Source organism: Thermobia domestica, chromosome 17, assembly GCF_964235325.1.
Source record: "Thermobia domestica chromosome 17, izTheDome1.hap1.1, whole genome shotgun sequence".
NCBI lineage: Eukaryota > Metazoa > Arthropoda > Insecta > Zygentoma > Lepismatidae > Thermobia > Thermobia domestica.
Genome location: NC_137470.1, coordinates 76,043,693 through 76,057,789, shown reverse-complemented (window position 1 = coordinate 76,057,789; position 14,097 = coordinate 76,043,693). Strand labels below are relative to the sequence as shown.

Sequence of the window (14,097 nt, the reverse complement as noted above, 5' to 3'; positions counted from 1 at the left end):
TTGGTAATGCAGATAGCGTACATCGAAAACACAAAGACTGCAACATGCAAGCCTTGTCATTCAAGGTTGTCATCAGACGCATTATTCATCATAAGCTGAGGCAAAAACACGATTTGTCATCTTTGTTGTTCGTAGTAGAATGTGTGTATGTGTGTGTGTGTTCGACGTAACATATTAACTTGTAAGAGAGAAAAGAAGCAGACAGTACAACACCTCAACACCTTTGCGAATAGCAGAAATAAAAGTAAATAGGCAGGAATAACCTGTCTAATAAACAATTCGTACCGGTTTGACCTTTCAAGTGCTTCACATGTCTATTCCTGGGTCTGACTTCGTATCCCGTATTACCAGAGTGTGTACTTATCAACCTGACAGCAAACTGGTACAACAGACACGCTTTCTCGCATGGCTTTCCAACTGGCGTGTATGAAGTTTACCCTGTCAGCCCCTGCGCATGACATGACGTACACCTATCAGTACAATCTTCCCTACACTAAAATAGTGTGCTTTATGATTGTGGCCAGCAAACAATCACACTTGAACTGGTCGTGCAGTTTAATGCAATGGCCGAATTCACATTTGATGAATATGAAAAATGCTATTAATTTATGGCGAAGCCCACCGTAATAGAAGGCATGCTAGACTTCTTTACGCTGAGCGCTTTCCACATCGTAGAGTGCCGTCACGTACTATCCTTACCAGAGTAGAACTTCGGCTTAGGGAGACAGGTACCTTCACAGTCAACAGAATCGACTGTGTTGCTCCAAGGCGTATACGAACTCAGCAGTTTGAACCCAGTAAGTGCTTTGACGCGTGGAAAAGGATCCTTTGACGAGCACCCGACGCATGGCACATGACTTGCGTGGGAGCAGGAAAACTGTTTTGCGGGGTTTACACCACGAACACTTGCATTCATGCCATCTTACCCGAGTTCAAAGTCTCGGTCCAACCGATTTTGAGACACGTGTAGACTTCTATCAGTGGGTTCTTCAGCGTTATGAATAAGACCCTGCATCTCTAGAAGGGATACTATTCATTGACTAGGTTACCTTCTCTAGGCATGGTGTGATTAACTGCCATAATAGCCACATGGAGGTAGCAGAAAATCCTCATGATGTTCGAGAGCGCGTGTTCCAGAAACGATTCAGAGTGAACGTATGGCCAGACACCATAAGTGTACGATTAATTGGATCATATTTTCTACCAGCGCGTCTCACCGGTGTCAACTACTTAATCTTTTTGCAGGAGATACTGTCGGTGTTAATGGAAGAAATTCCTCTTGGAATAAGACAGCACATGTGGTTTCAACGCGACGGTGCGTCTCCGCACATCACACGGGATGTCCTATATTATTTTAATACTTCCTTTGAACAACGATGAATGGGCCGTGGTGGTCCAAGAGCATGGCCACAACGCTCGCCCGACCTAACATCATTGGATTTCTTTCTGTGGGGTTACATGAAGACATTGGTGTGTGAGACACCGGTTGAGTCGGAGGAAGATCTCGTGGCACTCATTGCAGCTGCGGCTGAGGAAATCCGAGACATGCCAGCCGTTCTCGATTGCGTCTATGCGAGGCATGTATCAGTGTTCGTGGCCTTGCTTCCAGCCGCTCTTGTAGCACAATTCGCTTCATGCAATGGACTCCTGACTTGGGAGAGTAGGACCAATTGTTCTGGAGGTTTGATTTTGATATTGTTTGATACTACGCCTATAATTTCCAGTGTGCAATTCTACATCGATTGTGCCAAATTCATTCATCTTTGTGCTATAGCGTGTGATAAGTTCCGTGCCGCCAAATTTCCTACGGTCATAACTCGTAAATGACATCACTTTCGAGTTTTTGTCCATATATTTGTTGCTTGTTTTGATGTCTACTTTCAAATCCCAAACGCTGTCATAGAAATTACGGGACACCCTGTAGATTATGAAGGCCCGTATTTTTCGACTTCCGAGGTTCTTTTGAGTCTCACCGGTTCCATATCAGACAAAGGTACCCATGAGAGAAATTGATCGTTCATTGCAGAAAGGGCACATGTTACTAAACCATGTTTTCGAGATAAAGGCAAAAAAACCGTTTAGTTCGTACGTGTGTGATGTTACTGAAATAGCATGATGTCACGTGGCTTGATAGTGAAGGTACGCTATTATTTTGTGATAAAAAAAAATACTTCGCGATCCTTGTTCATTTTTCTAATAGACAAGCTTGAAATTTGGCACATGTGCTCTTTCTGCACTGACTGAACTGAGAATGAAGGAACAAACTATTATTAGTTAGTAACCTACGAATATTATATGATCTATGAAGGGTACGAACAATATACTGCTGCGCGAATTGCTTTGAGAAATAAAGACTAACTTAACATAATCTAAGGCAATTTAATAGAGGTTTGAAAGAAGGTATCCTAATAAATCTTTAACGTAGAAACGCCTTTAAAGATCACTCTCTAATACAATGACCAATCTAAGTTATTGTAAGACCAACAATACTGTAGGTTATTATTAATAATAAACGCGGAGGTTTTTGTTTTACATGGGTTTATTTATCATAGAAAACATTGCAACTTGACTGAGTAAATGTGCTAACAAAGCCACGTGAAGAAAGTCAAAGAATATACCGGTACTCGAAATGCATAACGAATAAAATAAACAAAACTTGTTTGATTCATAATATGATAATAACAACATTATTTTAGATATCAGTCTTTTTCTTCATTCCGCTTAGTCACCACTGGCGTCATTCATGCGTTCTGTACATCTTCATGAGTTCTCGGACACTGCTGCAATCGATAAAACTCGGAATATCCGACTTTGGAGATAGATATTCTGGGAATCTTTGGTTTCTAATGAAAGGAAATATGCCAGTATAGTGCATCGCTTACTTTTAGCAATTTTTTAAATACACTTTGATCTACACCGGCAATCATCACCTGTTCTTACAGCTGGAATATACGTGCCACTGCCAGAATGTGCTGTATGTGGCAGTCCTTTAGCTTGTTTCATGGCATTTCTCTAGTATGCCGAATTCCTGCTCGTTTTTTGGTCCGTGTCACTACTAATCACAACACAAAATGAACACGTTCAACAGAGAGCCAACATCCACGACGAACGAACGATATAACTTACGACGTAACATGTCGTACTAGGCATATAATCACAAAGACGCATTTTAGAGGTAAAAGTGTAACAAATGACTATCTACAGCGAGTTCAATATAAGAGTTTCCTTCAGTAGTAGTATGTGCTACAAACTACGTTCAGTGCAAAAGGGCACATGTGTTACACATGTGCCCTTTTCGCACTGGACGCCGTTTTTAATATTCAAAATAACTGCCTTCAGAAGGCGATATCTGAGATCTCTTTGTGGCAAATAATAGGCCTACCTATGTAGATAATGAATCTAGTGTTACCACAATTTCGACCAAAATTTTACATGTGCCCTTTCTGCAATGACCAATTCAATTAGCTTAATTAAATGATATTGCAGCGACCGCAAGTTTTGAATGCATTTACAATATAAAATATGAGGCAAATGTAACATGTAAGTTTGCAACGGCTTGTGATAGTGACACCATAACTTGGATGTGGGTAATGGAAGTAGAGAGAACCGCATGTATTGCTGTACAATACCATCACGGCGGTGATTCTAAAGTCAGCCATTTTAGATTCAGATTTAAAACTTTAGTAAGAAGAGGTCATATATGATTTTGGTGTAGCTTGTCACCGCAAATGCATTTATAATATTATTTCCAACTTAACTTTGATCATTTAGTCATCTGTTATGTCCCAGTCCAATATACTGTATCATCATCATTAACTCGGGAAAACCATCAGAAGCTCCCGCATTGTGCTTATAAGAGTTGACCGCCGCTCAGGCCGAGAGGAAACTTGGTGTTTGCCGACAACTGCTAAAAGATCTGCGTGATGTGCGTTTTCTGAAAGGAATTGTCACGTGTTATGAGAACTGTGTTTTCCCGAATTTGAATGTTCAAAACAGTGATTAAGCAACGGCCAACTTCTAGAACCAGTAGTCAAACAAGGCTGTTTCGAGCATAAAGTAACGCTCTGTGTTTGATGGAATTATGAGAGGGTAATTCACTTCAAGTTTATCCTTAAGGATTATACCATCAGTGCCGACCTTTATTCGGAATAGTTGGTGCAGATGTATGCTGCACTACGCCAGAAATATCCGGCACAGTTGAATCGAAAGCGCACCCTGCTGCAACACGATAACGCAAAACTACACCTGTCTCGAAAATCTCAGCGAAAAATTGAAGAACTTGTTGGCATGGAACTGATGCTACACCAGCATATAGTCCTGAACATATCCCTTTGGATTACTATCCTCTGGATGCTTCAGCAAACAACAGTAGATGAAAACAGCAGTGACTGGCTTCTTTGTCTCTAAGGACAAGACGTGGTATCGATCTGGACTCGAGGAACTGGCATTAATGTGGCTACGCTGCTACAGACAGTCCAGCACGAGGGGCTATACTTTGAACATTGAGCTACTTTCTTTGTACTGTAATAAATAGAGGTATGTTACGTATCAGAATACTACAAGATTTATGACTCAACCCTGTAATTGTGAAAAATTATGAATTACAGTGTCTGCGCAAAATATCTTGTGCATGAATGTAAATCATTTTGTGCTATGGCCTACCGCTGTTTTATTCATATAGTTCTTAACAGAGATAAATAAATTAATAATGTGTTTTATGTGTATATCCCTTCAAGGATTTATGGTAACTTTTATTACCACAGCGTAGTGTCGTCTTTGACCGCTTATTTAGGTCCTATAACAGGCATTTAAGCCGGTTCTTTTATTGGTCAAGTCAAGCATAGACCAACGAACACCCCAGATGCGTTTTGGAACCGGATGGTCAACTTGATGGTGCCAAGTGAGGGCGGAGGGGTGTGACAATATTTTCTTTTGAAAGCAAGTTTCAAAAATGTTTCACGCTCTTAGTTTTCAAGATATCAGATTGAAATTTGGCATACGGATCGTGTACACCTTTGAGTATTTCTCAATGTTTTTGAGATCCCTGCATGAACCTGGGCCCGAGGGGCACAAATATTCGGATTTTTTTATTTTATTTTTTTTAGAAGAAATTCCAGATTTCTCGGTTCAGGTATATGATACGGATGTGTGAGTGCTACCGTTGGAAAGGATGCTCTATTCTTAAAAAAAGAAAAAAGAAAACACGAGGTGTGAACTATGATCCTACGATAAATAGTAAGGAAGCAGTTGCTGTTCGACTGAAAATCTAAAATTTACTTCAAAAAGTGGAAGTAAATTAAAAGGCATATTAGATAGAAGACGGATGTGATAAACGTACCTTACAATTTTTCCTTTAATTGATAATTATATTTTTTACATTTAATTTAATTTTGTAATGGAATGGAATTTTTGAGTTTTACGTCCCACGGTTATGCCGGTTAGGCTAAAGGAGACGGTGATGATGAGAGATGAATGGAAATGGTGGAATGAAGAAAGTGGGAGGAAACGGGAGAACCCCGAGAAAACCCACGAACACGGTGTTTGTCCACCACAAAGTTCACTTGGCGGGAGCAGGGTTTGAACTCGGCACCCCAAACACCAGAGGTGAACGCTCTACCACTGAGCCACCGCGGCCCCTAATTTAATTTTGTCTACTAACCAAAGTATCAGTTTGAATAGAATTGAATTACATAAAATTAGTAAATTTATTTCTTTATTTATTTACAGGTGAACACCGGAGTGGATAATCAACGCCATCTCACCCTTCACCTGGAAATTACTAATCGAAGAAACATGCCATAATCAGGAGAGATCTACAACGTTCATTAAAAGAGACTTTCAGAAGAGAAAATACTGATTTTGTAACCTGAACTAATTTCAATTAACCTTCTCTGATATTTGTTCCTATATTAAAAGAAAGAAAACTTGACCGGGTAAACAAATGGAAATTTAAACTCTAATTACAGGTTTACAGCTAAATAAACCAAGTATCTAACAGCAATATGATGTTTTCTGTCATTATGTATTTTATTAACATACTCAGTGATTCACAATCTTCTTAAATAAATTATTTTCCTGACAAAATGCAACACATACAAAACTCGAAATAGTTTTCCTAAAGTCTTTTTGATACCAACATAAAACTCGACGACATTCGAGGATAAGTCAATATCGAACTAAAAAGACTTTTTATTTTGGCACTCGTTTCATGAATCGAGAAATTACGAAGTCATTGGAGATATGTTTCGCAAGTTCACAAATCATTACCACTGTTCAGGTTGCTACGAAAATTCTTGATTTTGTTAGACGGCATAGTCTGATGAAGAAATGTCTGTGCGGGATAAAGCATGAAATAATACTACAAACTCAATGTTTTGCAAATGTTGAGATGTCATCATGCTTTTGTGTATCCAATCATTGTCATGCAGCTGCAATACTCCACTAACTCATTTACACTGTTTCAACTGCATTCTGCGCTTCATCAGTATGAGAGTCTCACAATATACGACACTACTTACCATGTTGTAAGACATTTGATAAACAATATTATCTCGCTGTCACAGGAAACAGTGGATATTTCTTTTTCATCAGAATGTCTCACATGGATTCTTTGAACTGGGATTGTCATCATATTTCTACTGTTTCAATAGCCTCTTAACTCAGGTGTAATGTAATGAAACCACTACTCATCACCGGCGATACGCCTGAAAAAAGAATTATTGTGTATCCCTATTTAGTGAAAAGTTCAAGCCTTGCAGTTGCTCATATGTTCTTCAATTCAGTTGTAGAATTTCGGAGTATCCAAAGCATTTTTTTTTTTTTTTTTTAACTTCTCCTGGAGCACTGTGGACACCGTTCTATGAGATATGCCAGTTTCTGACTCTGTCTTATCCATTGTTACACGCCTGTCTTTCTGGCAATATTATTCACAACTTCAATCACACCGGAAGTTTTTGCACTACGCTGTTGTCCAGGAGTCGTTCCAGATTTTATGTGTCAAATCTTTTTCCACCACTTCACAAAGAACGCCTACTACATGAGGAACTCAAATGTAAGCTGAATTACCATATAATCCTCTTTAAGAGTAGCACTGCACGGACACATATTGGGTACTTTATGTTCTAAGCGCTACGTAACTGACTGTACATAAAGCCCATACTTCAACCTTTAGAGCACATGCACAAGTGTGCTACATGCGTCTCTAGCTCTTCGTGACTAGTTTATATGGCCAACACATGATACATGTGACAGACCCGATTCCACGTGGGAGCACATGTAATTCGTTTCATGTTAAGATGTAGGTCCACGTTTCATGTAATTTCGATACTGAAAAGGGACGTTAAATTTCAAATGAGCTAATTGACAAGCATACGTCTGCTTCCTAACATCTCTGGCTCCTACAATTCCTAAGGGATTATGGAACAAATTTCTCTTTAAACCACATCGTAAAAATGGAACGTCGCTAATAGAATAACATTTGAGGTACTTTACAATTTGTACAAAGAAATGCTGTATAGTATATTTGTGGTCATGCACGATGTCATCAGGCTTCTATATTTGCATTGCCACAGGTAGTTAAATCGAAAGTTGGCAATAAAATAAGAGTTTGTAAGACATTACGTGAACAGTGTTTCTTCCAGGTATAATTCCGCGAGGGCAAACTCTTAGATAGACAATCCCACCGGAGCTTGTTAACTTACGATTCATGTCACTCTGTTCCTGGACACCTGCTTTAGCAAATAGTGTTCCACTGCAGTCCCTAAGTTTTTGTACCTCGCCGGAAATATTTTCTAGAAGAAACCCGATACATACTTCTATCAACATTCTTATCATGGACAGTGTAAAATAATTTGACTTCCTTATTCCAATATTATAATTATTTATAGGCGTGTGTCTGTGCAATTACTTACAACAAAGATAATACATGTATGATTTAAAAAATATCACGGAATAAAATGTATTTAAAAAAATGTCAAAGTGTAATTCAGTTTGGAAGAGTCTGACAAGTAACAATATCTTCCAGGCATTCTTCCAAGAGAAGAGACGTAAATAACGGCCCCGTAGATCCCGCAACGCGAGGTCCTTCAAATCGTAAAAGGGAATTGAATAAATTTTTAATAAAGTATTTAGTACAGGATGCCAGAATCACCTGAACATACTAAATATTATTAATATTGCTGACGTTATAGATTGGATTCATGAACTTTTCCAGCAGCTGCTCTGCTTTAGAACACTTATTGGTGCAGAAATTAACAGACAAGAACCTGTATCAGTGAGAGATTTTGCACAATTTCGTTCGTTGAAAATAACTCAGCAAGTAGTGTGCCTGACTTATGTACTTCCTTTACCTGTATTTATTTAACTTTACCGGCAATCACTCATTGCAGAGAAGTCTTTTTCAAAGCTAAAATTAATCAAAACATTTTAAGGAAATACCATGATTCAGTGTGGGTTAAGTGCGCTAGTATTGCTAGGTATCGAAAATGAAGCATGTCGCAGAATGAACCTGAACAGTGTGGTGAACAGATTTCTAGCCGTAAAACAAAGGCAATTTGGAAAATGTTAAACGTATGAAAGCCCTACTACCTTGGCATGTTTTTAAGCTGCAGAAGAAATGTCGTGTTGCTTAAATGAAAAAAAAAAATAAATAAAATGTTGATTTCGAGAAATTGTTTAAAAATGTTAATGTTTCTAATGTACCTGACACACTGGTCTACACGTGTGGTCTATGCTTCTTTCTTTCTCTCACGAAATGACGTTTGTGTTTATGATGCCGGATTTCTTACAATCAAATACAGTATGAAACTGTATAGAGTTCAATTTTGTATTTAGAAACAGGTTATAACCATAAAATACGCAGAAGTGTGTATACCTAAACTGTTACAGCGTAAGCTTTTCTATCTTGTACGTATCAGTATTTTGTTACATTGACTATTTATATTCCTCCTACGAGGGATGATCGAAAAAAAAAAAAAAAAAGAAAAGAAAAAAGGTTACAAAGCATAAAACTTTTATGTTATTCACTGTAACTTAACGAAAATTTGTTTGTAAATTTATAAGATGTCTGTCTTGGTGCAGCTTTGAAGACTTCGGATTCTGATTATGTGTACCTGAGAAGGAGACATTACTAACCCTGCTACTACCGGATTTTTTTCATTACACTGAATACCATTGGGGTCACTGGTGACCCCATTTCATTTATTGAAGAAACACAGCCTTATTTGTTTATAAAAACATTTAATGGTGCCCAGTTTTACATTCTATCGTGTTTCTTTACACATTGTTATTAACTTAGCTTTTCTGGTCACGTAATATGCTTAATGTGTTGATAAATTAATAACATAGTGCAATTATATAAATTAAGTATAGGTATGCACATAGGGAAACTTCATAATTTGAATAATGATTAGTAGTATAGCTGAATTTTTCAGTCTAATTGCCTATTTTAGACATACAATTCGATTCTAAAATAGTTCTCTAAATTTTTGTTTACCTGCGAAGCAAAGGTTTTTTTTTTTTTTTTTTTTTTTTTTTTTTGGTTCAGGAAATTTTGATCTCCAAGAAACAAACTGCTCACAAAAGAACTTGTACAAAATTACACTGTCGTTTTAGTCGTTGTCACATTTCACACAAAGAATAGCTGAGTGTTCTTAACGCTTATACACGTATGTTTCGCATCTTTTCATATGTCTTGCATAACATACCGCTCATAGAAATGACAACGACCACGTTTTCGATATTTATTGGCTTCTGGAGATATACACAGGAACTCTGAACGCCGAAGTCGGTTTTGTGTAGTTAGAGACTTAGCTAGTTGAAGAAAAAATATTCTCCATCTGTAATTACTTCCGCTGTTCCATTCAGGATTGAGTGAAAACCAAATGATGGAAACGTTGAGAGCACTGAAGCTAATGACGGATGGGTGAGTTTCCTCAAAATGACACTTATTGTTCATCAATAGTAATGTTACCCGCTATATATGCGTCCTGTAACGTACTTTCACATGCATCAAAAGCGTCTCTAATTGGAAATAATTTGTCCGAACTATGATTTTTGCCTCGTTGTTGATTGTCATTTAACCGGAAGCATCGCGATATCTGTGTAAATTTATTTCTCCACATTGATTTGTTGGAAATAGGCCTGCCATCTTCTTTATTCCACAAATGTATAATACATTCATTGTGTGCATTTTATACTTCCTCTAGTATAAGAAGCAATATGAAACACTGAAGTTCACCCTTACCAACATACGCTCATTTATATCCATATGTAATAGAGCATTCCTTGTTTGTCCATTTCAAAATAGTTTCAAGAATATTGGGTCTCATAAAGTGCTCGAAAGGAGATTGAACCGTATCCCCATTCCTGATACTATGACGTGTAAGCCCTGTTTCCAGTCTTGATAATATTGCAAAACGGAGTCTTAGAGACGGAAACCGAGTCCTGAGAAGTCCTTAGTGGATTACTACTGTAGATTTATTGTCCATTCTTCGACTTGAAAAGAAAATGCGGATTAATAAGATAAAAGAAAGGGGAAATCAACATTGCAATATCATAAGATGACTAACAGAAATCAGAATCAAAATGAGAACAAGGATAGAAATATGTTTATCATCGTAGTTGATCGTGCTCATTAGGAACAATTTTAGTGGATTATTCAGAAACATAACATTGAATAATGTGCCGCGGTGTCTCATTGGTAGCACCTTCATCTCTGGTGCCTGAGATTCCTGGTTCAATCCCAGCTCGCGCCAAGTGTAATTTGTGGTGAATAAACAGAGTGTGCATGCGTTTTCTTGGGGTTCACCCGTTTTCTCCCACTTTCTTCTATCAGCCATTTCATTTATTTTCATTATCGTCGTCAGCTTTAGCCTAGGTGGAATAACCGTGGACTCTTTTCCAATTCCTTTTTCTACAATATTAAATAAGGATGGGAAATAGATATAACGAAAAGGGGAATCATATTATCAAATGAAAGAACAATTCTGAAATGTGTCTTTCATGAAAGTTCAGAAAACTAATAGATCAAGACAAGAAATAGAGCAGATATTGCAAGGCTGCGATTTCAACTAGGAACTATTTCTCATTATTTTCAGGACCCCGCTAGATCTAGAGGCTAGCACACTTACCTTCGACCCAGGGCCGGGTTCTATTTGCGGTAGGAGTACAGTTGAAGGAAGAAATTGGTTCGGATTCCCCTACACTCAGTACGCCTACGTCACCTTTAGTCTACATAGCATAATCGAGTGACGTCAAACTCAAAACAAAGCAAATCATTATTTTAGATTTTTGTACTACGTGAAAGTATATCGCACTGTATTTTACCATTTCCATAAAATAATAAAATTAATTGACAACAATGATTGACAAAAATACAAATGCAACAAAAGCAGAAGCCCATTAGAATATACCTACTTGTAAGTACAGGTGTTGAGGTATCATTTTTGATTCTTTCAAGCTTACAGACATCTTCAGAATCTAGATATGAATCTGAATCATATTCTTCAATATCATTATAGTCCAAAATTTCATCTATTTCACAATCGTCACTAGATGAAAGATCATCACTTGCAGGGTCTTCTGGTGAAAAGTCAGAATCAGTGATTTCTTCATGCAATTTTTTTCTACGTCTTCGCAAGATAGATTTTTTGATGCCATGGTGTTTCTCATACATTCGAGAAAACAATTGAAGAGTGATTTGTGTCAAATTTCACTCCGAATAATCAGTGACATGTATCGAAAAATACAAAAGTTATTAATAATTGCTGGGGTCCTATATGACCCCAATGGTACTCGGTGCAGGAAGTAGAGAAACTTGCGCTCACATACACACAAAAAATATCACAATGTACCAAAGTGAAGTTCCAAAGCAAACATGAAAATCCAATGTTTTTCATTTTTTAATGAAATATATTACACGAGTTACACCCTGTTAAACTTAGCTTGGGGTCATATAGGACCCCACGGTAGTAGGAAGGCTAATGATGACTTGTCTGGAAAATTGGTCAAGAGTACAAGTAAGGTCACTGGTGCTGCTCCTGTGGGCCAAAAACACTACACCTGCTAACATTCATAGATAGATTGTAAAGATGTATGAGGGCTAAATTTCAAAGCAACATGTAGGGAAGTGGTATTGTGACTTAAAAGAAAGACGGATCAATATTGTTAATAATTCTAGACACAGAGGTAGACCAAGTACTTGAACCACTGACGTTACGCTTGGAACTAGAGCACCTCTTATACAGCCCTGACCTAGCCTCAGTGGCTTTCGCCCTTTTCCTGTTCTAAAGCAAAAAATGACTGGCCACAATTATCTGCCGTGTAATTATGTCGAAACAGCTACCTCACGGTTTTCGAACTTGACGTGGATTTCTGTGCAAATGGTATAGAAAACTTTATCTGTCTTTGTAATAAGCGATTGAACATAAACAGTACATCAATAACCAGTATTGAGTTTCCCCTATCGTCAGGTGTGTTGATCTTCCAGCTATGTTTCACACATAATCCATAAACTTCGAAATATTTTTATCATCCGTCGTATTTGTATGACCATGTTTTCTGTGTTTGAGTTGTCCAGCTCTAAACCAGCTTCTGTCCATTTACAGCAAATCCCGGAAAACTGAGAAAAACTGTAGGATTTATATGTTTTTGTACAACTGAAATATCTGAGGATGTTCAAGCAACTTACATGAAGACATTCACTTATTTCCAGTTCTACAAAACACTCAAATCTTATAGTTTTTCTCAGTTTTCCGGGATTTGCTGTAAATGGACAAAAGCCGGCTTGCAATTGAATAACTTATACAAGCAGGACTTCTTTACGCACTGTAGTGATAACTTCTTATCTATAGTGGTGAATTCTACAAGATACTGCAGCACCAGTAAGTCCTTCTTGAAATTGCAATAATCAGTGAGTGCTTCATATTGTCTTTCTAATAGAAACACGGAGAAAGGGGCCCCACTCCACTGTCTACAGGTGGGCCCCCGAGCCTTTAGTTACGCCACTGCATGAGATTTTGTACCCCCCCCCCTTCGCGGCTAAGGTTTGTTAAATTGCGCTTACACCACTCTTTTGCAGATCACATCAATACCATCGTAACAGCATTAAGGGTTCTTACGTAAGTCAGAGTACTGGCGCCCCTACGACAAAATTTTGCACGTAATTCTGCTCGTGGAACTCCGGGACAAGTAACCACCGAGCCCATACGTTAAGACGGCCCTATGGCACATTCTTTAACAAATAAATGTCTCACTGCAGTCTCCCCAAGTCTTGTGTCCCCACGAACGAAATTTTCTGAAAGAAAGCCTGTAGGTGAGGATTCGTGTAAAAAGAAAATAGAAGTATATTTATAGCCATGGTGTCGTTCCCTTATTTGTAACCAATACATGCTAGCATCCCCTTAATGATGTAAGTCATCTTCGGCGCGAGAAGCCCAGATTCGATTCCTGACTGGAGCTCATAGGGTTTGGATTCTCCGTCAGGTTCACGTGTCATACAGCTACCCTGCTCAAAGGGACAAGAAACTCAAATTAACTCAACGAGTATGTAAACGTATATTTATATTCATTATATGTCAAGACTCCACGTTCTTGACATTATTGGAATTTATTGTGAATGTTAATTGACAAGTAATTACCTGTGTAATGAAGCTATTATTACTTAGCTCTTGTAAACGTGGTGTCCCAAATCCAAATTCCAAAATCACCTCCTCTACTCCAGCTTTTAATTTACAGCTTTCCATAACCCTTTCTGAACTACACAGGAAAGTAACTGGCCATCTTACCCTTACTCTATTGACTTAGCGGCAAAGGCTGTTTGTAAAGAAAATCAAACTGGTTTAAAATTAAGTTTTGTAGTTTCGAACAGGAAAAAAGTTACGAAACGTATTAATTCTTGAATATAACAGGTAGTACATTAGATCATTTTTCCCTTTATGATTTCCTTCACGAGTCGCCCTTCCTTAGTTGTCATGCCTAGTTGTGTTAGGATAAGTGGGCTAGAACCTTATTTATAACAGAACAGTCAGACATAGACGTAGACACATAAGACAACTGCATTCGCTGTATTCTCACAGAATGAACTATTTTTCATTCTTT

At 38.0% G+C, this 14,097-nt stretch overlaps 1 protein-coding gene across 2 annotated transcripts in view; it reads left to right on the top strand.

The window, feature by feature from the left end:
• The window catches only part of LOC145673764 (uncharacterized), a 330,178-nt gene extending 324,183 nt beyond the window's left edge, over positions 1–5,995 (top strand). For both annotated transcript variants that reach the window (XM_081743515.1, XM_081743514.1), the window contains one exon: positions 5,728–5,995. In XM_081743515.1, coding sequence (XP_081599641.1) covers positions 5,728–5,802 — 75 coding nt within the window. In that variant the 3' untranslated portion in view covers positions 5,803–5,995. The remainder of the gene's footprint in view (positions 1–5,727) is intronic.
• Positions 5,996–14,097: the final 8,102 nt, after the last annotated feature.